General features: G+C 34.3%; 1 protein-coding gene across 2 annotated transcripts; it reads right to left on the bottom strand.

The window, feature by feature from the left end:
• Positions 1-27,086, bottom strand: LOC148950814 (uncharacterized). 2 transcript variants are annotated; one of them, XM_089090020.1, is made up of 3 exons: positions 27,069-27,086; positions 14,535-14,634; positions 1-622 (listed from the first exon to the last, which is right to left on the bottom strand). In XM_089090020.1, the coding sequence occupies exons 2-3, from the start codon at positions 14,616-14,618 to the stop codon at positions 104-106; spliced, it is 603 nt and encodes a 200-aa protein (XP_088946146.1). In that variant the 5' UTR covers positions 14,619-14,634; positions 27,069-27,086; the 3' UTR covers positions 1-103. The 2 variants fall into 2 exon arrangements, with proteins under 2 accessions (XP_088946146.1, XP_088946147.1); XM_089090021.1 differs by lacking the exon at positions 27,069-27,086 and adding an exon at positions 26,971-26,988.
• Between the last annotated feature and the right edge of the window lie 472 nt (positions 27,087-27,558).

The following is a 27,558-nucleotide window of genomic DNA, read 5'->3' as shown; positions in this document are numbered from 1 at the left end:
AGATTCTAATCTACTAGAATTTTAGAACTAAAGGTCAAAATTTTATTTTTTGTTAATTTTAACATGAAAAGAAGTAAAGCAGGAAAAATAAAAACTGATAATTTTATTGTTGACGTTGTTTAAATTGGTCCATTTCCTGTCGAATTTCCTCTGGGGTTTTACTAGGCAAATCTAGGTTTCCTGGCAATTCCTCGCCACTTCTCAATTGCTTAGCTTCTTGGCTCTGTAAATACTCTCCAACCGCTTCTTTTGCTTTATTTGTTCTTGCACCACTTTTCAGATTTCCTGGCTCTGGAATATTTTGTGGAGTATCTATGTTTTGGTCTTCCTCTAGGTATGGACTTCTGGATCTTTCACCTTCTTGGCCCTGTTGAGATGCTCTTTGCTGTTGTCCTTGTTGAGACGCTCTTTTCTGTTGTCCTTGTTGAGACGCTCTTTGCTGTTGTCCTTGTTGAGGCGCTCTTTGCTTTTGTCCTTGTTGAGACCCTCTTTGCTGTTGTCCTTGTTGAGAGGCTCTTTGTTGTTCTTGTTGAGACTCTCTTTGTTGTCCTTGCTGGCCTTGCTGTTGTTGTCTTCCAGATTGTTGTTCTTTTTGAACTTCTTCCATAGCTTCGTCAGTAGGCTATAATTATTGAAAAGAAGAATTATTCCATGGTAAACCGAGCTTTCAGTAAAGCTTGAACTTAAAACGATAATAAATAAACAGTGTTTTTTACTTTAAATAAGACATAGAAAATTTCGAAGACCACACTGTCTTTGCCTGAAGATAAATAAAAGTTAGAATAGAGATAAAATCTTTTTATAGACAGTGATAAATTTCGAAAAAAAATACTAGCTTTGTCGGTCACATATGCAGCGACCATAATCAGAAGTAATACTCATCAGAAGTAGTAATATCAGTAGTACTATGTGACCGAAATATCAAGTATTTTTGTAAAATTTATCACTGTCTATTAAAAGGATTTTATCCCTGTTTTAATTTTATTTACTTTAAATAAATACGCAGTAACACACTTCAAATAAGGAAAAAACAGCCATATAAGAATTTAGGGAGCCAGTGAGGCTTAAGGTAACAAAGATTGTTCCGTATATCATTACCATATTGAAGGCATAGATATATACCTATCTCAATTTTGATTAATTATACTGAGAACAAAAAATAAGATTACCATTTATTTATATAGTAAGACTAGTCTTCATGGAATGAAAACCCAGGTGGTGTATATATGACCTTCCTACTGTTGTCTTTTTCCTAGTTTTATCGATAAGGTGTATTTCATATTTCATAAGAAGACGGACTAACTAGTCTCTAGACCCCCTAATTCGAATTGAGGCAACTCAAATGGTTTCAAGATAAAAGCTAGATTTTATAGAAATACTCCTTATGATCTCTTTCCGTTTGTTTGGCTGTAAATTGCGAATTATCTAGCACTATTTGTTTGATAAAGCTGATTGTTTTGGCAAAGGTAATGTTTTTCCAATGCTCCTGAACCCATACCAATGTGTTACTCGCAACTCTTACCCGTTTGTAAGAATACTTTTCGCGGAATTGCTTAAATATGAAATTAACACGAAGCAATAATCATACCAGTAAACAAAAATAGAAGTATATAGAAATCGAGTCCTGCAGTCACGCATTTGGTCCCTAAATACCAGTAAAACCTCGGCTAGATCCCAAGCCCTCTTTTCAATCTTCAAGAATCACAAAGGAATGGAATCGAAAAATCCTTTTGTCAAAAAAAAATTGATCAGATAAAAAAAAGAAAAAGGGGACGTTATATTTTTATAACTTTTAATTCATTAATGGCCATCTCCAGTCTAAACTCCTCTTAATAAAATAAAAAACTTTTTTCAAGTGACCACTGAAAAGTGTGGGAGTAGTATGCTAGTATGCAGTCCGACAACACACATATCCACTCATTCTGACGACACACGTATCCAATTATTTTAAGCAAACACACATGACGTTCTCACAAGATCCGATTGATAAGGAAATCTCTTGGAAATGCATGCCAGATATTGTTTCTGAAACAATGCCATCATTCCCAGCACACAGAACTTTCATTGTGTATGTTCTCATACAAATAGTTTGATATATAAGAATAATCGTCCATGTTATTTTCATTAGATGAAGTGTGTAAGTTTCAAAAATGTTTGTTGTTTTTTATTGTGAATACATTGGTTTAAAGAAGTCCTTCTGTGGGGTAATTTCGAATGTGCATTTTTATTGCTGAATATGGACTATAGTGGAGTGTCCTGTTATCACTGGCATGTCAACTTTAATATGCATGTGTACAATAGACTTGTGGAGTACTAAATTACGCCATACGAATAGACTGGAATTATATGACCAAGTGGTTCACTCATTCTATGAAGGTGGGAAGAAACTATGTACAGTTCAAGAGGAAGTCAAAGAAAAAATTTTTTTTTGGAGTGGTAGCCCTATAAGTAAAGGGTGATATACCCACTCTTTGTTGTCCTTGTTGATTTTGAATTAAAATCAAGTAGTTGCGGACATCAAGCCATGGCTAATTGGAGAAAAAGCCAAGACAGATAGCCCGGGTGAGTGAGATGGAAATTCTGGCATAAGCCCTTTTTAGGATTGTATAAATGATGTCATTTAATTTGTTGATAGATAAGCCTAACTATCGTTCGTCCATACATCATTTCTATGGCAGAGCTAAGGTAGATAGTCAAAGAATTAAGGGGTGAAAGATTGGATTGATTTTGGGTTGACGCATGATGAACAATGTCCAGACTTGTATGCAAAATGCGGGACTGAATTTGCTTGGACTCAGAGGCGAACAAGTAAAACCTCCTAACAGACTTGACCGCTTGTAGTGTAAATGTGGAATATTGTGTTATTGGATTCACACGTGACCAAGAAGTTCCATTGTCGTAGGCGAATGGTGAAACCTACAGATTTCAAACAAAAATACATCCTAAACAATAAAAAACGGTTCTTACAAAATACAAGATACTTGTTACAAAACAAAAAATACTTCTTACAAAACAGCTATAACTTTAGTGAAAAAGGATGGTAGCACTTAATTCTTGGAAAATTTGCTGAATAAACCCTGTCAAATTTAATTCATCAGTTGATCCTCTTAGTCCTTAGGATAATTCAAGGAATAAACAGTGTCAAATTTATTCATCACTTAAAATCTTATATTCAACAGAGTAAAACTTTTTTAGTCCATAGGAAAATTCAAGGAATAAATCATGATATTTCGTTTTATAAGAAGTATTTTTTGCTTTGTAAGAAGTATTTCATATGCTGTAAGAACAACCTTATTTTTGGATATATTTTTTTTGTAAGAATTACTTTGTATTTTATAAGAATAATTTCTGATTGTTTAGGATATATTTTTGTTTTGTAATAAATATTTTTTCTAATAAATATTTGATTTCTTAGGATGTAATTTTTTGTATTTTTTTTTGTAAGAAGAATTTTGTATTTTGTAAGAATTTATGGTCTCTTAGAATGGGTTTTTGTTTTGTAAGAATTTTGTTTTGTAAGAAGTATTTTTTTGTTTTGTAACAAGTATTTTGTATTTTGTAAGAAAGGATTGAGATTGCTTATGATGTATTTTCGTTTTGTAGCAATAATTTTTTGTTTCGTAAGAATTATTTTGTATTTTATAAGAAGAATGTGATTTTTTAGTATGTATTTTTGTTCTGCAAAAATTATTTTTGGCTTTGCAATAAGTATTTTCTGTTTGGTAAGGCATATTTTTTTGTAACAAATATTTTGTATTTTGAAAGAAAAGTGTGTGATTGTTAAGGATATATATTTGTTTTGTAAGAATTATTTTCTGTTTAGTCATAAGTAATTTGAATTTTGTAAGAAGAATTTGTAATTTCTTATGATGTATTAATTTTGTAAGAATTATTTTTTTGCTTTTTAAGAAGTATTTTTTGTTTTGTAACAAGTATTTTTTCTTTTATAAAAGCAATCTGATTTTTAGGATGTATTTTTATTTTGAAGACTTATTTTTTGTTTTGTAAGTATTTTTGTATTTCGTAAGAAGAATTTGTGATTATTTGAGATTAATGTGTAATTGCTTAGGATGTATGTTCGTTTTGTAAGAAGTATTTTGTTTTGTAAGAAGTATTTTTTATTTTGTAAGAAGAATTTATGATCTTTTAGGATGTAAATTTTTACCCCAATACTAAACAAAACTTTCCAATAGGCTTTTTTATTTCATTTCTCTCATAGGGCTGTCGTATCATCGCTTAAAAATATAAAAATTTATGAATTTAACCTTTATACATATCCTAATACTAAGCAATACTTTTCAAAAGGCTTTATTGTAGCATTTCCCTCACAGGGCTGTCTTATCATCGCTTAAAATATATACGACTTTATTAATTTTGACTTTATGCATACCTCAATACCACAGTATATAAATTATAGGCAGTATGATCTTTCCCTATCTTACCCATTAAAAAAACCCGGACCGAGGTGCGAGTGCTCCAGAGAACGTATAAACATAAGAGAAATTAGATCTTTTCACTGGTAAACAAGTCAGATTTCTATTGAACGCGAAACTTAGCTTCAACGTTGGAACACTAAATTTTGAAGAAACTAATTTTAAATTAATTTATTCCAATACATATATGAAAATCGGTAATTAGTAGTGCAATGTTATAATTCGATGTTTTTAGAAACTAAAAGTAGGTTTCGAATTCTCAGGTTGGTTTCAGTTATTTTGAGAAAGTTTTTACCAAAATACGTGTTCCAGGGTAATTGGACCGCTGATGGCAGATCAAATGAGAGGAGCTGTTTATACGCGCTAATACAAGAAGAAGTGAGAGGAGCTGTTTGTTCGCACCGGGAATGAAGAGCCAGAAATTATCTGCGGTAAACTTACTATTTTCTTTATACTGTGCCCAATACTAAGCAATACATTTCAAAAAGCTTTATTGTATCATTTGCCCTCATATGGTTGTCGTATCATCACTTAAAATATATGACTTTATTAATTTAGACTTTCTGCATACCACAATACTAAGCAATCTTTTTCAATAGGCTTTATTATATTATTTCTTTCATAGTGCTGTCGTACCATCGCTTAGAATATATATGAATCTACTAATTTAGACTTTATGCATACCCTGATACTAAGCGATACTTTTCAAAAGGCTTTATTGTAGCATTTCCCCCAAAGTGCTGGCGTATCATCGCTTAAAATATATACGAGCTTATTAATTTTGACTTTATGTCTACCCAATACTAAGCAAAACTTTTCAAAAGGCTTTATTTTATCATTTCCTTCATAGGGCTGTTGTATTATCGCTTAAAATATATATGACTTTATTAACTTCGACTTTATGCATACCCCAATAATAAGCAATCCTTTTCAATAATGCTTTATTCTATCATTTCCCTCATAGGGCTGTCGTTTCACCGCTTGAAGTATATACAACTTTATTAATTTCGACTTTATGCATACCCTAGTACTAATAAATACTTTTCGAAGGCTTTATTGTATCATTTCCCTCATAGGGCTGTCGTATCATCGCTTAAAATATATACGACTTTATTAATTTCGACTTTATGCATACCCCAATACTAAGCAATACTTTTCAAAGGAAAATTATAAGTAAAAAATAAGAAAAACTGTCACTACAAATGTTATTTTTTTAATAGGAAAAATCACGACTAACATCTATATTACCTTCATTTTGTATTCCAAAAATATCACAAGCGAATTACTTTTGTTTTAAGTAGATTATGTCATTTTGAGACATGTAAAAAAAGTTGAAAACAATTTCTAAGTAAAAATGGGGAAAGGGGGCAAAACTGGGAGGGGGTACTGGGCCCTGGAGGGAGACATGGGACCCCTGGATGGGAAACTTGGGGACCCTGGTGGATACATTGGATTATGGATGTGAAAGTGTGGCCCCAAACCCATGCACAATCTTCGGTAATGAAAACCGATGTGCTCAGGATCATTACATTAGGAGTAGTGTTTATGGGCGTGGTAGAACGTATTAATAGGATGCTACTCATTTTATTTAATTGTTAATTCATTAGGTGATATGTGCTGGTTTTTGTCAAGTATAGAAAGGGCTCATAAAACCTGGGTTATGATGTGTTCATAAACTTGGTGGCCCTTAAAATGGCCATTGGGTAGGGATGAGGGAATGGGAGAGTTACAAACATCTGCTACTTATCTCCATTCATTACCACTTGGTGTGATCCTAATTTATACCACTGGTTTCTGTTCTTCTTCTTCCTGGGATATCTCATACATATATCCCCAGAAGGAATTTGTCTAGGAACCATCTTATCCACGGGGTTATGTATTCTATATGGAGATGTGTGACAGTTTAAATCTTCCAAACTGAGTTTGGGAATATTTGACATGCATGTTTCAATTAAAAGTATGTCAGTGGGTACATCACCATTTACATAGAGGGCTACCACTGCAAAAAATTACATATTTATTCGACTTCCTCTAGAACTTTACATAGTTCCTTCCAGCCTTCATAGAATGGAGAGTCACTTGGTCATAGAATTCCAGTATGTTCGTATGGCGTAATGTGGTAATCCACAAGTCTATTGTACACATGCATATTATAGTTCACATGCCAGTGACAACAGGACACTTTACTACAGTCTGTATTCAGCAATAAAAATGCACAGTTGAAAATTACCCCACACGATGACTTCTTTAAACCAACGTATTCACAATCAAAAACCCCAAACATCTTTGAAACTTGAGCAGTTCATCTAATGAAAATAACTTGGACGATCATTCTTTTATATCAAACTATTTGTCTGAGATACCATACGTAATGGAAGTACTATGTGCTTGGTATGATGGCATTGTTTCAGAAAGAATATCTGACAAGCATTTCCAAGAATTTTCCTTATCAACCGGGAATTGAGATGACGCCATGTTTGTGTGCTTAAAGTAATAGGATATGGGCCGTCAGAGTGATGGGGTACGTGTATCATTACAATAATGGGATATATGTGTTGTCGGAATGATGAGATATGTATGTCGTCGGACTTCATACTAGCATACTACTTGTGGGTTAGTTTATTCTAGAAAAGCAATTTAAGCTGGTTAAAAGTGACAACAAACGATATTAATCAACAAAACAACAAACTGATATCTTTTAAGCTTTTCAAAGCTTAAAAAAATCAAATGGAATAAAATTAAAAAAAGGGAAACAAATTTAAATAAGGAAAAGGGGAATATTAAATTTTACAACGTTTAATTCTTTAATGATTATTTGGTATCAAACCTCTTCCTTTCCGAAAATCAAATCCTTTTTTCTACTGGCCATTGAAAAGTGTGGGCCAGTTTTCTTTAGAAAACCAGTTAGGCTGATTATAAAAGCGACCAAAAACAAAATTAATAAACAAGATAAACAAGATATCTTATTTGTTTTAAGCGTGTCACAATAGTGAATCTACGTCTCATTTTTCAAAACATGCTTTTAAATTAAAGACTTTTCATTTTGAATAAATGAAAAATTACTTCAATAGTATGTTGACTGGACTACTGAAGAGTTAAGTCCAGTTGACTTGCTTATAAAAAGTGGAATAAGCAAAATTACTATCAGGTCCCCTAAAAATGCTTACATTAATGATTTTAGGCATGTCACCAACAACAAAAAACATAACTGATGTCTACAAAAAACGCATAAAAATATAAAAGCGCAATACATTTGTAAACAGAAAAACATTACTTCTATATTGTATTAAAATGAGATGATACCATTAAACAGTTAGTTTTGACGAACTGTAAGTAAGCAGCGACCCGGCTCCATGGTAACCGAAACTGTAGAAAACGGAATTTTGATACCAATAGATACATCAAAAGATTCAGATTTTAATGCTGATTTCAAATAAATAAGTTTCATCAAGTTTAGTCCTAAAATCAAAAGTTACCTGCCTGAGAAAATTTGGCTGATTTTCGAAAACAAGGGGGAAAGACCCCCTAAAGGTTATAGAACCTTAATGAAAATCACACCATCATATTGAGCGTATCAGAGAACCCTACTGCAGAGGTTTCAAGCTCCTATCTACAAATTGTGGAATTTTTCATTTTTTGCCAGAAGAAAGATCACGCATGCGTGTTTATTTGTTGTTTTTTTTTTGTTAGTTTTTTTTCCCAGGGGTGATCGTATCGACCCAGTGGTCCTATAATATCGTGGGAGGACTCATTGGAACGGAAATTAAAAGTTCTAGTGCCCTTTTTAAGTGAAAAAAAATGGACGGCAACTAGGCCCCCTCCCACGCTCTTTTTTTTCCCAAAGTCACTCGATCAAAATTTTGAGATAGCCATTTTGTTCAGCATGGTCGAAAATATGATAACTATGTCTTTAAGGTTGATTTAATCCCCCCGAAGTCCCCGGGGAGAGGGCCGAAAGTTATGAACTTTACCCAATGTTAACATTTAGTATTGGTTATTGGGAAGTATACAGACGTTTTCAGGGGGAATTTTTTCTGGTAGTGGTAAGGGATGGGGGGGGGGGTGTGGGGTCGGGGGTTATGTGGGTGGATCTTTCCATGAAGGAAGTTTATATGGGGGAAGGGATATTGCTATGAACGGGCGCCGGATTTCCCAGGATTATTTAAAAAAGATCAGAAATTATATATAAAAAAACAAGTTTTTAAACTGAAAGTAAGGCGCAACATCAAAACTTAAAACGACAGAAACATTACGTATATGATTGGGTTCACCCCTTAGTCAATACCTCGCTCTTTAAGCCAAATATTATTTAGTACTTTCATAAGAGCTATTTATTCCAATTAACGGCATTTGTGATCAAGGGGTCATTCTTAAAGAATTGGAACAAAATTCGAACTTTAGCTTAAAGAGTAAGGTATTGACTAGGGGGCGAACCCTCTAATATACGTACTAAAAATATATGAATATAGAAGTTCGTTACGTAAGTTAATTCGTAAGTTACGTATATTTATTACTAATAAAAACGTTCGTAAATAAAATTCAACAAGTTTCGAAAAAGCCATTTAACCAAATAAGATTAAAATTAATATTCAAATTTTGTTTTAATTATTCATGTACAGTGAGCCAAAATCAAAACCTGCATTAATTCAAAAACATTCAAAAATTAAATAAAAAAAAGTTTTTTAACTGAAAGTAAGGAACGACGTTAAAACTTAAAACGAACAGAAATTATTCCGTATATGAAAGGGGCTGTCCCCTCCTCAGCGCCACGCTCGTTACGCTAAAGTTTGACTTTCTCACAACTCTATTTTTTTAAACAATGAAAAACTTTAGCGTTAAGAGCGAGGCGTTGAGGAGGGGACATCCCCTTTCATATACGGAATAATTTCTGTTTCTTTTAAGTTTTAACGTCGTTCCTTACTTTCAGTTAAAAAAAACTTATTTTTATTTATAGAAACAAAAGGCACTGATATATCAAAATTTTACATACTACATGGCAAGGACCTTCATAGGCGGATTCAATAAACTGAAAATTTTTTTACTCTTTACGAAGCAGTTGTTCTTAAAATGAAACTGTTTTGGGTATCCAACATACGAGGAAAAAGTATTTTGATGCCAAAAACTTCAATTTCAAATTACAGAAAGAAAAGGAAACTTAGTGAACATTTTGGGAAACTACGTAAGAAAGATTTATTAAGCAAAATAAATCTAAGACAAACCTTGATGGGATAGGGTCGAACTTCCAAGTCTCATAAAGAATGACAAAAATAATAAGTAACACGAATAGAAGAAAACAGACCAATAGATAGATCTTGCTTTAAATGAGAGGGTAAGGTAACTCTTTACATTATACATTTTTTAAATGTCAAATATTTTTTGAATTCCGATCATCACCATTTGCTATGAAAAATTCAAGATGACCTAATACAATACCATGTAAACAAAAATATATTTCATAACTATCTAGTTTTATCTTAAATTTAGGAACCTTTACTCTGAACTACAAAAATCCACTGTTACTTTTAATAAGAAAAACAAAAATATAAGAAGCGGAAGATCTTGTGCTTAAGAATTTTGGGAGAAAAACTACCATTTCTAATAGAGTTATGAAAAATAGGAATATGAAATCCATACTTGATAGGTATTTCTTACAGAAGAAAAATAACAAGAAAATTGTACATGAAAATGAGTTTTTGATATCACTGAAAAATTACTTTTATTTGTTTGGCTTTTATAATATATTTCTGAAATAATGATATACATATTATTTTATTTTTTTCATCCTGAAATGGCCTTAAGTTATGAGACCAATGAAAAAAAAGCGCCCAAGTAGGCTACTGCTGATTTTTGGTTCATATTGAAGTTTAAACTAATTTTACTACTGACAACTCATTACAGCACCATGCTGCCCTAGGCCAACTCAGCTGTGCACGCTCGTCTATCCTAATATAGTTACTTTCCCATTATGCGGGCCTTTCTAAAAAGTCAAGTTTGGTTAACGCTGATGAAATAAATAAAATAGGTTGAATATATAATAGTTTAGAAACAAATTTGGGCTATATATTTGCACATTAGGGGGGAGTGGTGGCGGTGGGAAAAGCATACCATATATTAAATACGTAACCAAACCTAACCTAGGTACCTTCCTCCCCCTAAATCCCAAAAAAAACATAGTTTAATATCGTATACGCAATGAAAACCACGCTAATATTGCCTACTCTATAGCGGTTAACACGTCAAATACGGGTTTTATCATTGCCTACCCTATAGTGGTTAACCCGAAAGGCCTGCATAACGGGAAAGTACCATAATTTATTTAAAGGTTCCCTCTTTGCCTGCTCCCAAGAAGTTCCAATTCCTTTTAATCCATTCTTACAAACTGTTGATCGCTGTTTTTAAAACAACTATCAATCTATCTAGGTCATATTTACCCCTAACCCCCCCCCCCACCCTCTCCACTGAAGCCGTTTAATTAGAATAAATAGCTCTTTTGAAATTAATAAAACTACTTTAGAATAGAGGGAGCTATTGAGGAGGGGACAAACCCCCTCATATACGTAATAATTTCTGTTCATTTGAAGTTTTAATCTTGGTCCTTACTTTCAGTTGAAAAAACTTGCTTTTTTTTATTTAATTTCTGATTGTTTTTTTAATAAAGCTGGAAAATCAAGCACCCCCTTCACGGAAAATGTCTTCCCCCATGAAAAATTCCTCCAAGGAAAGATCCTCCCATGTAAATCATCCACGTTTTTTTCCTGATAAATGTCATATTGTTATCCAATAAATCTTTTTTATCGTTTGATGCACATATCTGGTCATATATTAGGAGGAAGACCCCCCCCTCTATAAGTGCACTTAGTACACATATTCAAAGTCGTTCCCCTGATATGATGTATAGATAGACAAGTTTGCTGTGGCAATCCAAAGTGTTATTACTTTTTTTAAGCACTTCAAACTTCTATCCTCCCCCTTTCCCACAAAAATCTCATTTTTCTTAACTACACAATCAGCATTAAAATGGAGATTCTCATATCAAAATTTCACATTTAGAATCTTAAAAATCATTTACGCAGGAGTAACTGTTACGTTATCAACCAAAAACTGGAACATGTTTTTCAGTGTTTATAATCTCCTCTAAATTACATCAGCATTTTAGTCGCCGCAGCCGAAGTCGGTCAAGTACAATTGTGTGTTTGATTTGCTCTATCCAAGGCCGTACCCAGAAGGGGAGTTAGGGGGGTTTTAAACCTCCCCGAAATGTTTGTCTGACTCTTAAAAACGTAACAAAAATGTATATAAACAAATTTTGTATGTGTTTTTTTAGTTTTTGTGTACCCCCCCCCCCCGATTTTTTTTAGTAATACCCCCTCCGAAAAAGAATCCTGGGTACGGCCTTGACTCTATCTATTCAAAATATAACCCAGTGCATACTTAGGTTTATTAATTCAGACTGCACCTCCATAACTTTATTTCTCTAAGTTGAAACAAAAGGCAAATAACAGGAACAGTCAAAATTTCCTGCATGGTTACTAAGTGGTCTTACCACCTACTCAGTTACCACAGCAACAGTTTGTTAACTAAACACATTTTTGGTATGTTTACTCAAATTACTACCAGATGTATATTTTGGTTCATTAGCCCGACTCCATAGCCTAATTTCTCCAAATTCAAACACATAAGGTCCATTGTAAAATAGGGGCGTAATTTTGCCGAAATCCAGGGGGGGGGGAGGGCAAAGTTAGAGCCAATTTTCCAAAATCAAGTGAAGATGACAGTAAAAACAAAAAAATAAGCCATTTGGTACCATAAAGGTACTATAAAAGTACAATAAAGATACTTTATAGTACTAGAAAGGTAAAACTTGTACTAAAAAACTAATCTCTTTCTGTTGATGCTTGAATTGTGTAGGTTTATCTTACTTTTGATAAGATTTTGGAAGAAACTAAATTTTAGCTGGGAGCAGACCGGGTTCTGGGGGGGGATGAACCAAGGGCTGGGAGGGGAAATTGCCCCCCTGCCCCATAGTATATTACGCCCCTGTTGTAAAATTAGCCAGATTTACTACGTGACTACTGAACTCTAGACAACTAAACACAAACAAAAGCTAAATGTGCAAAAAGCACAGTTAAATCAAAAGCTCTAAAACTCTAAACACAAAAACTCTAAGCATGTGCAGTTTATTTGTATGCTAATGTTTATAAATATAATAAAAGGGAGAGGCACACCGCTTCCCAGGACGGTGATAGGACTACGTTGAAATTTCACAAGAAAATCCTGATTGTGCTAGATGTTTGTGGCGTGAAGTGTTTGCAGTTCGTTTTGTCCAAACATTCTTGGGAAATTCCACTATTTCGTTCGATCAAAAAGATATTTAGGACAACAAAAAGCTAGAGTAGTTTATAAAAGTAAAATTCTGAAGTTTACACATGATACTTTGTCAACTAGCTTTAAGTACCAAAGAGATCAACAGAAAAAATATTTTTACCCCTTTACCCTTCTCACATAATGGGTCGATTTCTACCTGGAAACCGGGATTTCTAAGGTCCATTTTCTGTCGATTCACGATCGTGAAGTTTTTAGGACAGCATTACATTTTCAGTGTTTCCACATTGAACCCTGTTAACTAAATTTCAATTTGATAACGTTGTTCGTCAATTTCACAACGCTGTCAAGGTGAATAAAATTTATATTGACAGTTTCTTGATTCCAAAAGTGAGCTATACATTCAAAGAAAAACAACGACTTATACCGTCTGGTGCCGTTTTAATTTTTTTTTTCTCATTTTTCACCCACGTTTCTTTTTTTTTGAAGTTCATGCCCGATACTACTAAAAACTGTATAACTGCATATGAAGATAATTTTTATAAAGAATTGAATTTTCCACTTAACTAAGCAATCAGGTTTCATTTTCACTGTCCTTGGTACTTCTAGTTAAAACTGTGTTTAAAGGTCATTAATTTTATTTTTCAGATACCAATAGCAACGCGTTATTTGTATGTAGGGTGGTGTACGATCATTTAAATGGTAGATGCGGGATATTCATTAATGGATATTCATAACGGAATGGAAAAAATCCAATGACTTGTAATCTATGGGGACATCGAAACCCCTTGTTGATGCACAGGGTACAACACCTATATAATTTTACTTAATTGGTTCTTAAGTGAAAAAAGAAGAATATTTTTGTCCAAAAATATTCAAGAATAATTTAATAAGAATTATAAGCATTTTGAAATAACGGTTAAGATTATGTCGATTTCTGATGTGCCTAACCCGCTTGTAAAATTAAAAAGCCCTTTAATTTTATATTGCTTTTTTAAACTCAAAATATCCTTCGTTTTTCTTTTAGAGACTAAATATAAAAGGTTTTAAACATATTATTATTTGAAAAAACTTCGCATAGACTACTGCGTCTCTCCCCTGAAGTGGGCATCAGCAATTTTTTCCAGTGTTTTTTTTTCAGCATTTTGACATCAATAAAAACAATTCTAAATACATACTCCATTGAGGTTTTTCATCAAATATTTAGCCTTTGCATCCTAGTCAATATTTTTCAAGCCATAGTAGCTTTTGAATGGAATATTTATTAATATTTTTAAAGAATAGGACAAAATTTGCTTTGTTATAGAGAATCGAAGTACAGAAAGATCCATCGGGCTTGGCATCTAAAATTTGAATTTTGTTTCTGCGCCCCACGAAGGAGGAACTAGTGCTTCAAAGAGATATCCTTAAATCCCTCCCCTGGCATAATAAACTTTAAAAATCTCCCTTCCATCGCTTAGTTTTTCAAGTATTTAGCTTGTTATGAAAAATGTAGAGCCTGTGGTCCATGTACTAGCTTCATCTGTCAATGAGCCATTATGCTTAAGGTCTTAGCTAGGCATAGTTAAAACCTTAGTTCTTATTGCAGCCAACTCATTCGTGAAAGCCGTTGATGTTTTTGAAAAATTTGACGATGCTATTTCTTCCATGCTAACTTCTGGATGCCAGCCTCTTTTTAAATTTGACGATTGCAAAAAAAAAGAATTGTATGTCAACGTTTCAATTATCAATTAATTTAATAATATTTGTTCGAATGTTATGTAACTACTTTATACATACATTCCGTTCCATTGGATTTGGTTCCATGGGTTGGACTGGTACAATCTTGGGTCTAGTCGCGTTTGACATTGCTAAATTATCCATTGAGGATCGATTATATCTGAAAAAGTCTTGTTTGAGATCCTTAAACCTAACTTTAAGTGTGTTATTTATTTATAAAGTATCTAATAAAGGATTTATCAAGAAGAGAAATTGCTATAAAACTTAGTTTTGCTTAGAATCTTGAAATAACAGTTAACAGTAGCCTTTGAAATGCCAAAAGTAACAATGTGTGTAAACAAATCCTGCCATAAATCCAATAAAGTAAATTAGAAAAGAAAGAAATCCAACTAATTTAAAGCTGTGGCGAAAATCCCCAAAATCCAACCATATTCAGTTAAAGCAAGGTAGAAAAAACGATGTAAACGAGATGAAAAAAGCATACGAGCTTGTTAAAAATCTGGAAGAGAAAATGGTGTTATTATGATGATATTGGCCGTTGCTAATACAAAAGGTCTCGTAACACTTTTTCATGTCAATTAAAGTTGATAGGGTGAACGGGAGTGGGGTAGTAGTGGTGAAAACTTCCTTGTGATGCTCCTGGAAGCAGAAGTCCTTATTAATACCTATCCACAAACAGGGCACTACTAATGCAGATTTTAATTGCCGCTCAGCAACTAGCCTTCCTGCTCAGCGTGGCTATGAGTATTTTGTGAAATATATGGCCCAGATTGGATATAGCAAAATTAAATGGCGATGGATCATGATTCTAGTTCTGAGGATCCATGATTCTGAGTGGTGGCTAAAGGAAACAGTACAGTGGGGAGACTGAGGTGGCAGGGATCGGGTGCTATTGACAGGAATTCTAGCATAAAAAATTATAGAAGTGGAAAATTCAAAAGCGACGGATGATGTCGAGATCAGACCCTCCATTTCCAGTAGTTTCGAGCATGAACTCAGATGTACTGCTTAGCCATGATGTATCTGGGTCAACGCTTGTCGAATATTTATCCTAACAATCCCAGATCTTCGAAGGTGATGCCTTAGAGACCCAAGAGCAGCCGGTAACGGCCACCAAAATTATGTCTGGTGGCAATACTCCTGGAAATATGAAGCACCTACCATTGCACAAGAAAACACCCTTTGAAGAGTTGTCCGAAGTGGGAGAAGGATGTCCTGCTAGTTTATGGCTGGTACTGACTGCTGGAAAATGCTACTGGACTCTTCCCTCTCTTTAGAAGGATAATTGTTTCCTGCCCAAGCTGTTCTGAAGCTCGTGGGTGGAGCTATCAAGAGGAAGGGGGAATAAAGGGGAACCTCTTGACACCAACTAGGAAGGCTTGTCTATACTGGAAATAAAGATATATAGGCAGTACTTTCTGAAATCGCCAACATTTTCAGATAGCCATTTGCACTTCACTGAAGAAAATTTGTTTTAAATGTTTTCATTGTTGTAACTTTAAGACATCAAAAATTAATTAAGATTTTAAGGAATAAATATCAGCATACATCAAAATATAATAAATATCAGCATATCAGCATACATGTGCAGCTGACAATGCACATTTTTTCAGGGAAATCATTTGAATTTGTTTTTCAGTTAAGTAAAAATTATGTTCTGGCTCTTAGAAAGCAGATGGGTTTAGAACCCTACTCATTAATTTCTGCTCGTTTTGAGTTTGAATCTGTTATTTATTTAAATTTCTGTTTGTTTTGGGTTTCATTTATCTATTTATACTGATTTCTGGTAGTTGTATGCTTGGTAGACTATTTGATTCTATTTTTGTTCATTTTCGGTTTAATAAAGTATTTTATTTTTTTTGAAAAACTTATTTAGTGGAAAGTTTAATTTTAATTAATCCCATACACATAATGATGTAAGCACAACTCCAAGAGCATTTGCTTATTATCCTAAAACCTTAGTGCAATTAGAAATTATCGAATTACTTTTCTAGGGATGTTGTAGCTATTAGAGCTGAAGATATAATTGATTTTTAAAATGTGATCTTTAGCTCAGAATATATGGCTTACGATAAAAGAGTGTCACCAGCGAAAGTAACAGAGCTAGTGGAATTCTTTAGAGAAGAAAAAATCAATTCAGTTGTATCAATTCTTTAGAAAAGAAAACATCACATCCGTAACTAGGAGAGATGCTAGATTTAACAATGATTTTTTTACGAAATGAAAGATTGGTCGGAGAGTGCCGTATGAGAAACCTCCCCTCATTCTCAGAATGCTGAATAATAAGATATAACTTCGATATCTCACCAACGAAAAATTCTAAAGAAAAAAAACACAAAAAAACAAATTGTCTCGCTTATAATCAAATGCCAGACAAAAAACTATAACATGCCCTTTGGGAAGGTGAAAATGAGACCTGGACAGGGTCCTTTACTGGAAGACTTGCAGAACCAAAGAGGACCTTTCAATCAAGCAAATGCTTTGGCAGTAATGGAAGAAGGGAACAAAATGAATATTTGCTAGATTTTGGAATTATGTAAAAAGAATTTCAAACAACTCGATGGCAACAAAGAATTAGAATTTGAACGTGTTATCCCAGAGACAGGTACGACTATTTGAAAGGATTAAAACACCTTATTTAAAATATATATAAAGGACCCAAGAAAATATCAGCCCTGGGCCAGTTTTTCATCTTAACCCCAATTTAAAGGTAAAGATGGCATTCAAATATTATAAGAGAAGAGTAAGTCAATAGAGTTGTGGAGGGCTTTTGACCTTTTAAAGCTCTTGGTGGCTGATAGGGTATATTCCAACATGCTTCAAAAGAGGTGGAGACATTTACAAACTGATTACAATTACCAACTGATATGGCGTACATGAAAGCCTTTCGAACTAAAGAATAAGCTTTATATATATTCCTAAAAATAGAAGGGACGTTCAATAACGCCATTTTTGATTTCAAGAAAGAAAAACAGATAGAATTTAAATAAATTATCGAAAACTGTTTTTTACTCTTTTATTTAAATTACACCCGTTTTCTCTCTCTCTTTTAAATTCGATAAATCGAAAAATAGTGTGGTCTAAGAAATTATTTACCACTTTTGAATTGATAGAAATATCCATGGAAGAAGGAGAAATTGATTTATCTATCAGGGGAATGTAATCCGCATATATTATTTTAAACAATGATTTTTTTTGTACAAAAGCCAGCAGGACCATGACAAAAAGAACAAGACACCAACCAACATGTGATACCACAATATCTAATACATAAATACAGTCCAACATATGTGGGCGATGGGCCTTTGTGTCCAGAGCATTGAATTTGTCTGGTGACTCCACCCATAAAATTAACGAGATTGACAGCAGCCTCCTCAGGAATCCCAGAAGAAAAATATTTGTCTTGAGAATTCAACCTCTTAAGAGACAGAAAGTCTCAGCATCAATTTATTTTTGGACTTGAAATTCATCCCCACTCCCCTCGAACGAAAAAAAAAAAATAAAATCTCAAGTTTCTTTAAAGGTTGATTGTAGAGCCAATGACTGTCAGTAGAGCAGACCCATTCATGTTTTAATTCATGTGCCCTTTGTAAGGAGCAAAAGATAGCCCCCATTAAAATAACTATTTAACTATTTTGCCTTAGAACAAAATTTTGGCCCAAAATTTCAAGTCTAAATATTATGAGACAGCCATTCTATTTAAGGTATCGATTAAAGAAGCTGAGATTTTCAACAGTTTCAATTGTTACACTCCACGCGAAGGTGCGTGTTACTTCTAAGAATATTATTATGCGGCCCATAATTCACGTTAAGGTTAAATCTTAAAATACCAAAGATAGTCAAAATGCAATGTAATTGTTTCAATTGGGAAAGTGGAACCTTATTCAACCATTTATAGGTTATTTTCTAGAAATTAATCAAACAAACTTTTTGCACAAAATAAGCCTTTCAAAAAAGGTAAGGAACTCCATTAAACCAATGAACAAAAATAGAATCGAATAATCTACCAAGCATACAACTACCACAAATCAGTATGAATAAATAAACGAAACCCAAAACAATCAAAAATTAAAAAATAAGTCGAACTCAAAACGAGCAGAAATTATTCTGAGTAGGGTTCTAAACCCTATGCTTTCTAAGAGCCAGAATATAATTTGTACTTTACTGAAAAAACATGCTTTTAAATGTTTTCACTTATAACTGTAAGAAAACAAAAATTAATTAAAACTTTAAGGAATACATATCAGCATATATATATTAAACTGACAATGTACATTTTTTTCAGTAAATTCATTTGATTTTTTTTTCAGTAAAGTACAATTATATTACTAGTTGCCCTTCAATCATTTTCGACTATTAAAAAGGGTACTAGCCCTTTCAATTTCCTATCGAATGAGCCGTTTTTGAAGTTTCTACAACAAAGCTTTTTATAAAAACCTTATGTGCCCCCAGGGCATAACTTACAACCCTTACCCTGAGGGCTGTGGGCTTTTGTAATCTTCATAGACCTAATTTCAAAAGCTTTCAACTACGTTGAAAAAAATTGCTTTCTCAAAATTTGGATTGGATGTGCTTGGGGAAATCATGGGCCAGAGAGGGGGGTTAGAATCACTTTCGACCATTTAAAAGGGCGCTAGCCCTTTGAATTTCCAATCGAATGAGCCCTTTTTCAAGTTTCTACGACAAAGCTTTCAATAAAAACCTTATATGCCCCCCGGGGTATAACTTATAACCCTTGCCCTGAGGCCTGTTAGGAGGTTGTTATCCTCAAAGACCAAATTTTCAGAACTTTCAATTATGTTGAACAAAATGGCTATCTCAAAATTTTGATTGGATGTGTTTGGGGAAAAGGTGGGCGTGAGAGGGGGGTTAGTTGCCCTCCAATCACTTTCGAATTTTAAAAAGGGCACTAACCCTTTGAATTTCGAATCGAATGAGCCCTTTTTGAAGTTTCTACGACAACACTTTCTATAAAAATATTATATGCCCCCAGGGCATAGCTTAAAACTCTTGCCCCGAGGGTTGTGGGGGAGTGTTCTCCTCAAAAATATTATTTCTATTTGGAAATCAACTACGCTGAACAAAATGGCTATCTCAAAATTTGATTGGATGTGTTTGGGGAAAATGGTGGGAATGGAAGGGGTTAGTTGCCTTCCAATCACTTTCGACCATTAAAAAGGGCATAAGCCACTCCAATCTCCAATCAAATTAGCCCTTTCTGAAGTTTCTACGACAACTCCTCTGATACGAAGTGCCCTGGTCTCAATAAGCCCCCCCCCCACCTCCGTAAAATTCCTTCTGGACAATTTCATCCTTGCTGAAACCCCCAGCCCCCCCCCCCCCATAAAATTTCTTGCAGAAAATTCAGTCTGAAAAATTCTCCTTACCTACTCACTTGAAAAATGAAATCGTTTTTCCGATCACTCTGGAAATCCACCCGTGTGTGGTAATTTTTTCTCAGAAATCCAAACACGCTAAAATGTTTTTCCTGGACATTCCCCCGGAACGTTTCCATATACAAAATTGAGTGTTAAAGGGAGAGTAAGACAAACAAAAGAATTATTCAAAGGAATTCTGTCAATCCTCCCCCACCCCCCCCCCACCCCCTATGTAAAATTTCACCTATAAAGTTCACACCCTGAAATTTTCCCTGGAAAGTTCACCCACAGAAATTTGTTGTAGAAATTAGTAGTAAGCATGCACATAGTGACAACGTTAGTTCAAATCTCCTTTAACATGCCCTGGAAGTTTCTACTACATTCTCTAAGTCGTTTGTGAGATATTACAGATACACCCTTTTGACAACCCACAAGCATACAATGTGTTTGGATTTGGTTTGACATCCCTCTAAACATTCCCTGGAAGTTTCACATTAATGGCCATCCCATAGCCTCAGTAGTAGTAGAAGGACTAGCAGCAGTGGAAGGAATACACACACACAAAACATCTTTTGGCAAGTTCCACACCACCCAATACATGTTTTGAAATTTCACCTTAAAAGAATAACCTTATTCTTAGTAGTAATATTAGCTGTAGAAGCTGTAGCAGCTCCATGCTCATGGTGCCTTTGGGCTAGATCAACCGCCCCTCAACCCGCCCAACTTAATAAGTGTAAGTTTCAATAAGAGTAAGTTTCAACTTAATGCTCTAAGCCATTTCTAAGATATTCCTTCCACGCCCGTTTGACAACCTGCATGCACAACACGTTTTAATTTAGTTCAGCTTCTCCCTCAACATTCTTTGTAATTTTCACATTAATACCTTTGGTCTTATCCGGGGCTCCCACGGCCTCAATAAAGCTAATAAAGCTGTCCACAAACTTAATAAACCTTTTTCCTCATATAACTTTGTTGACTTTATAGCTCTCAGAAAAAAGTTGAACTTCGTTAACTTTTTCAAGAAAGTTCGCAAATTTAAACCAATAGCAGAAGACTTGTGAAAAAATCCAAATAAACCACACACAAATTAGTGTCTACATATATAATAGTGAATACTTGTTTAAATACTTTGCTTGGTAAAAGAATAAGGGCTACATAAAAAAATTATTTTGATATGTGATTAAAAGGAAAAAATGCTTTAAAAGATGGTTTTCTCAGCTCCACGTCTGATTGTTTCAGTTACTTCTATGAAAAATTGCTGTAAAGTCAAAAAGGTGAAATCCTCGTATGAGTGGGACAAACTTTATGGTTCGTACTTTCATTAAAAACTATTAGCTTTATTGACGCTGTGGAACTCTCTTATTACTAGTAGTACTCCTGATCGTAGTACTAGCATAGTGACAGTAGTGGCAGTAGTAGTAGGCACAAATTCCCTTTTACAGTTGAATATCCATCTCATCTTGCCCTTAAAATTTCAACTAATATCGAAAGCCGTTCCTGAGATGTTACTAATACACCCTTCCAACAGCCTGCAAATAGACATTGTTCTGATTTTAGTTTATCATCCCCTAAACGACTTTGAGGGAAAAGGGCAAAAGGAGGCTAGTTGCCCTCCAATTTTCTGGTCACTTAAAAAGGGCATTAGAACTTTTAATTTCCGTTCTAATGAGCCCTCTCCCAATCTTCTAGGACCATTGATTCAACACGGTCACCCCCGGAAAGAATACAAACAAAGGAAAAAAAGGGAAAAGAAACATCTGTGATCTTTCTTCTGGCGAAAAAATAGAAAAATCCACATTTTTAAAGATAGGAGCTTGAAAACTACAGTTAGGGCTTCCGAAGATGCTGAATGTGATGGTGCAATTCTCCATAAGATTCCTTGGCTTGTGGGGATGTTTCACATTTTCAAAAATCAGGTGGATTTTCTCAGCCTCTTAACTTTTGATGGATAGCATTAAACTTAATTAATTTTATATGTTTGGATTCAGCATAAAAAGGTCATTCTTTTGATGAATCTATTGTTACCAAAATACTATTTTTTGCAATTCCGATTACTATTGGGCTGAATCGCTCCTTACTTACAGTTCGTTACCATGAACTGTTTGATTACTACTACTACTACTACTACTACTACTAACAACTTTACGCTCCCAGGAAGTCCATTTCTCTTATACCTTTCCTTGAGATATCCACCCGCCTCAACCGAGGAACGACCTACTTTTCGTTTAGCCCTAGAAGGTGGGCCAAAAAGGGCAATCCTTGGAAATCTGTCATCCGTTATCTGCAGAAAGTGTCTTAGCCATCTCCACCTTTCTCTGATAGTAGCCCTAGAAAGCGAAATTAAACAGCATTTTTCGTAGAGCCCACTTTTTGAAATACGGCTAGTCAGTTGGGTACTCAAAATAATCCGTAGGCAATTTCTCTGGAAAACATATAGCAAATCTTACTTCGTTTTTCGTAGCGCCCATGTTTTAGAACCCTACTTAACCACTATGATCACTTTAGCTTCCAATATTCTATTTTTGGTTCAAAGACTTGTCTTCCTATTTTTCCAACACCATGGGCATTGGCTATTCTACTTTTAACATCTTCACTCTACCCACCATATTTACTTATCTTACTCCTAGCCTAGTCTTGATGTATTATTTGTTATTAAAATTTTTCTTTTTTAGTTTCAGTTACTGAAACTAATTGGCTTGAGAAGCTCCTTGCGTTTAGTTACCACAAACTGCTTAATTCAAAAGGTAAAGAACCATCCATTAATAAAACCGGAAGTTTGGCTATTCCTCTTTTGTTAGCTGAAGTTGTCATTCCTTTATAAAATGTGGAAAGTGAGAAACGATGGGTAATTACTGACCAGTTCATATAAATGACCAATGGTAATTTTAGTTTTACTTAACCTTTCTAACCTTATCCAAATATATAGCCCATATTATATATTATTTCCCAAGCATTTATTGATTCTTGATTTTGTTACCGTCAATTTAATCTACGGGTAAACCGGTTTTAACAACAGTGACCCAAACAGAGGCATCTAAGCCATATCTAAAATAAAATTAAATGGTAACGTGAGGGTCCCTATAGGGCATAAAATTGATTTGGCGAGTAAAGAGATTATTATATTCGGATAAAGCATAAAAAAAGGCATCGATTGTTGTTTAAATCATTCGTCATTTAATTTATAAGTCATTTATGTGAACTGCTCAATATTTACCAAACGATGATGTATGAAAGGGAATGGTGCTTTCTGAATATTAAATAAAAAAAGTTTTTTTTAACTGAAAATAAGGAACGACGTTAAAACTTAAAACGAACAGAAATTATTCCGTGCATGAAAGGGGCTGTCGCCTCCTCAACGCCACGCTCTTTACGCTAAAGTTTTTCATTGTTTAACAAAAAATAGAGTTGTGAGAAAGTCAAACTTTAGCGTAAAGAGCGAGGCGTTGAGGAGGGGACAGCCCCTTTCAACCACGGAATAATTTCTGTTCGTTTTAAGTTTTAACGTCGTTCCTTACTTTCAGATAAAAAAACTTGTTTTTTTATTTAATTTTTGAACGTTTTTGAATTAATGCAGGTTTTGATTTTGGAACACCGTACATGAATAATTAAAACAAAATTTGAATATTATTTTTACTTTTATTTGGTTAAGTGGTTTTCTCGAAACTTGTTTAATTTTATTTACAAATGTTTTTATTAGTAATAAATATACTTAAGTTACGAATTAACTTACGTAACGAACTTCTATATTCATATATTTTTAATACGTATATTAGAGGGTTCGCCCCATAGTCAATACCTTGCTCTTTAAGCTAAAGTTGGAATTTTGTTCCAATTCTTTAAAAATGACCTCAATCCGTTAATTAGAATAAATAGCTCTTATGAAAGTACTAAATTATCTTTGGCTTAAAGAGCAAGGTATTGACTAGGGGGTGAACCCAATCATATACGTAATGTTTCCTGTCGTTTTAAGTTTTGATGTTGCTCCTTACTTTCAGTTAAAAAAGTTTTTTTATATATATAATTTCCGATCTTTTTTTAAATAATGCTGGGAATCCGGCGCCCCCTTCATAGGAATGCCCCTTCCCCCATGAAAACTTCCTTCATGGAAAGATCCTCCCACATAACCCCCGACCAACTCCCCCCCCCACTACCAGAAAAAATCCCCCCTGAAAACGTATGTATACTTCCCAATAACCAATACTATATGTTAATATTTGGTAAAGTTCATAACTTTCAGCCCTCCCCCGGGGACAATGGGGGATTAAGTCATCTTAAAAGACGAAGGTATCATATTTTCGACCATGCTGAACAAAATGGCTGTCTCGAAATTTTGATCGGGTGACTTTGGGAAAAGAATGAGCGTGGGAATATGCCTAGTTGCCTTCCATTTTTTTTGGTCACTTAAAAAGGACACTAGAACGTTTAATTTCTGTTCGAATGAGCCTTCCTGCGATATTCTAGGACCACTGGATCGATAAGATCACCCCTGAGAAAAAAAACACGTATCCGTGATCATTCTTCTGGCAAAAAATGCAAAATTCCACATTTTCGTAGATAGGAGCTTGAAACCTCTGCAGTAGGGTTCTCTGATACGCTGAATATGATGGTGTAATTTTGATTAAGTTGCTATAACTTTTAGGGGGTCTTTCCCCCTTTTTTCGAAAATCAGCAAGATTTTCTCAGGCACGTAACTTTTGATAGGTAGGACTAAACTTGATGAAACTTATATTTGAAATCGGTAATTAAAATCTGATTCTTTTGATGTATCTATTGGTATCAAAATTCCGTTTTCTACAGTTTCGGTTACCATTGAGCCTGGTCAATCCTTACTTACAGTTCGTTACCACGAACTGTTTGAGAATAGGGCAAGTTTGATGTTATCCTTCGCCTCAAATTTCTGTTTTGTATAGGTCTGATTTATTCATTATTTGTAATTTCTTTGCGTTTTAAGATTTGATTTTATATGGATAAATTTGTACAATAGCAACTCTCCAAAAGAAGACATTCTAGAACAAAAGAGGAAATTTTTTTACCTTCTTTTTTTATGGTTAAAGTCACGTTTGTGACAATTCAACCTAAAATTTATATTAGTCAAATCAAGGCCACATCCAGGGGGGTATGGGGGGTTGTACTCCCCCCCCCCCGAAATGTTTGACTCGTAAAAACGTAACAAAAATGGAGGTACCTATGTATTAAACGTACTCTTTTACATATTTTATATACTGCTAAAGAAGTCAAGTTTGGTTAATGCTAATGAAATAAAATAAAATAGGATAAATATATAATAGTTTAGAAACAAATTTTGGGCTATATATTATATTAGGGGGGTGGGGTTAAAGCATAGCATATATTAAATACGTAACATAACCTAACCAAGGTACCTTCCCCCCTAAAGCTAAAAAAAAACAGTTTAAATATCGTTAACGCAATGAAAACCACGTCTTGCATTCATTACTCTATAGCGGTCTCTTGAATGGGTGGGTTTTTCGTGATTGGTTTCCAAAAGAGTACGTTTAATACATAAATACCAAAATGGATAAAACAATGTTATACGTTTTTTGAGTTTTTTTTTTTCCCCCCGAAAAATATTTGAGTAATCTCCCCCCCAAAAAATCCTGGGTACGGCCTTAAGCCAAATTTCTAAGCTAAAGAAAACACCAAAAACAAAGAATCTACCATTTCAGTCACTCAATTCTGCTTATAACAAGACGAAGCACTTTTTTTAAAAGTTACATTAGATTTATGTTATGAGGGTGAATTGTTAGATAATTAGCTATTTCATATATTGAAAGTAGATAATTAGGGTAACTAAAAATCTTTCATTATAAATTCAGTTGGGGCCCTTGAGAAGGAAACTTGTAAAGAAAATAGGGTAAAATTATACTTTAGCTACTTTTGACTATCTTGGAAATCGGGTTAGATTAGGAAAATGAAACTTTCAGGGATAGGTATACAGGCTAAAGTATGGGTAAAATTCTACTTTAGTTACCCATTAGGGAGGGGGAGGGGTAAAACTTAGGCTAGTGGAAGCGGCTTCAAAATATACTAGCTAAAAGTTTTCTGCATATTATGAAGTAATAATTTTTTTCCTAAGATATTTTCTTCCTAAGAGCCCCAATTTTTCAGTAATACCAGCCTAAGTAATTTATTTAGGGTGTATTCAAGTTATATTCAAGGTGTATTCAAGTTTCAAGATTTAGGGGGTGTTCTTATATTGTTTTTACACGTTTTTCATACTGTCCTAGTTTTGTTCTTACCAAGATTCGAACGAAAACGATTTTAGTTTCTATTTTAATTTTTTTTGGAATCAGACCCTCCTCTCTCTCTCGGTGCTAATTTTTGGTGTCTATGCTACTTTATTTTGAAGGTTTAGGACTTTTCACAGAAAGTTGGTGGTTAACCCTGTCCTAGATTTGGGAATCTAGGGAATTTGGGAAGCCTACACTGATGATGCATCCTTTTTGTAAACTTTTCGAATGTTTGTTTTATGGAGTAATTTTCTTGGCATTAGAACTACTCATCTAAGACAATAACAGAGACTAATTTCATAAGGAGGGACTGCCGTATGGGCCTCCTGTTTCGGACAGCTAAAAAAAAAAAAAAACACAAAGAAAACTCATAAATATTTGTTTATATCCATTTTTGTTACGTTTTTACGAGTCAGACAAACATTTCAGGGGGGGGGGGGTTAAACACCCCTACCTCTCCTGTGTACGGCCTTGTGCATCAGTGTATGCATATTGCATTGTGAATACATCTTATCTATATAGCTACCATAGCTGGATGAAAACCGAATACAGGATTAAGGTGCTATTCGGATTTACTATTCGGGTGCATTAAGGTTTTAACAGAATCAGCAAGCCCTTAAATGTAACCTAAGGATAAATAGAAGCTTTAGGAGGGGGATGGGATGCCAATAAACTTGAAGTAATTCCATTGTTGCTCCTGATTATTTACTGAAATTTTCACTTTTATAACACGGTCTATCTAATCCACCAAAGGTAAGAATCCTTTGGAGGGGCAAAAAGAGAAACACAAGAAGTCTATCAAAGCATGGTCTAGGCTCTTTTCAGCACTCATGAGAAGAATAGGCACGCTAAAAAAAAAAAAATACTTACATCGCTGTGTTCACAAATTACAAAACTTAGAATGGCGGCAAAATTATGTTGACGAGAATCTCGTAGTTCAACGTTAATACAACGTAGTAAATACTCACAATCGATACTGTTGATTTGGGCAAACACCAACAGCAGCTTTTTAATGGCCGCATTAATTTTGTTGCCGGAGCCGCACGAACTTTTCCGATATATTTTTGTGATGCTGAATCTCAGTAGGTCATTATTTTATACCCCATTGGATGTGTTTTTAAAATAAAATACCAGGACAAATGAGGCTATTCCACTTTAATCCAAAATTAGAGTAAATTAGTTTAGCTAAGGCTTATTGCGTAGGAATAAAACATTTTACGCGTTTAAGTAGTAATGGGTGAAAAGAGGGTTGAAGCATAGAGAGGAGGGGATTGGTCGAAAACTTTTACCTTGAAGAAAACGGTTGAACTAGGAAGTGTGTTTTCAAAAGGGGCATTTACAACTTACCTCTGAGGCCTGAGGGAGGGATTGGGAGAGAATATCTCATAGTTGCGTGTCAAATATTACTTGCTACAACGTGTATTTGTTACCGTGAAGTAAAGAGCGAACCACAGCCCA

This window comes from Artemia sp. Qi Xiang Cuo, chromosome 6 (assembly GCF_049724085.1).
Source record: "Artemia sp. Qi Xiang Cuo chromosome 6, ASM4972408v1, whole genome shotgun sequence".
NCBI classification, from domain to species: domain Eukaryota; kingdom Metazoa; phylum Arthropoda; class Branchiopoda; order Anostraca; family Artemiidae; genus Artemia; species Artemia sp. Qi Xiang Cuo.
This window is presented reverse-complemented; position numbering and strand designations above follow the sequence as displayed.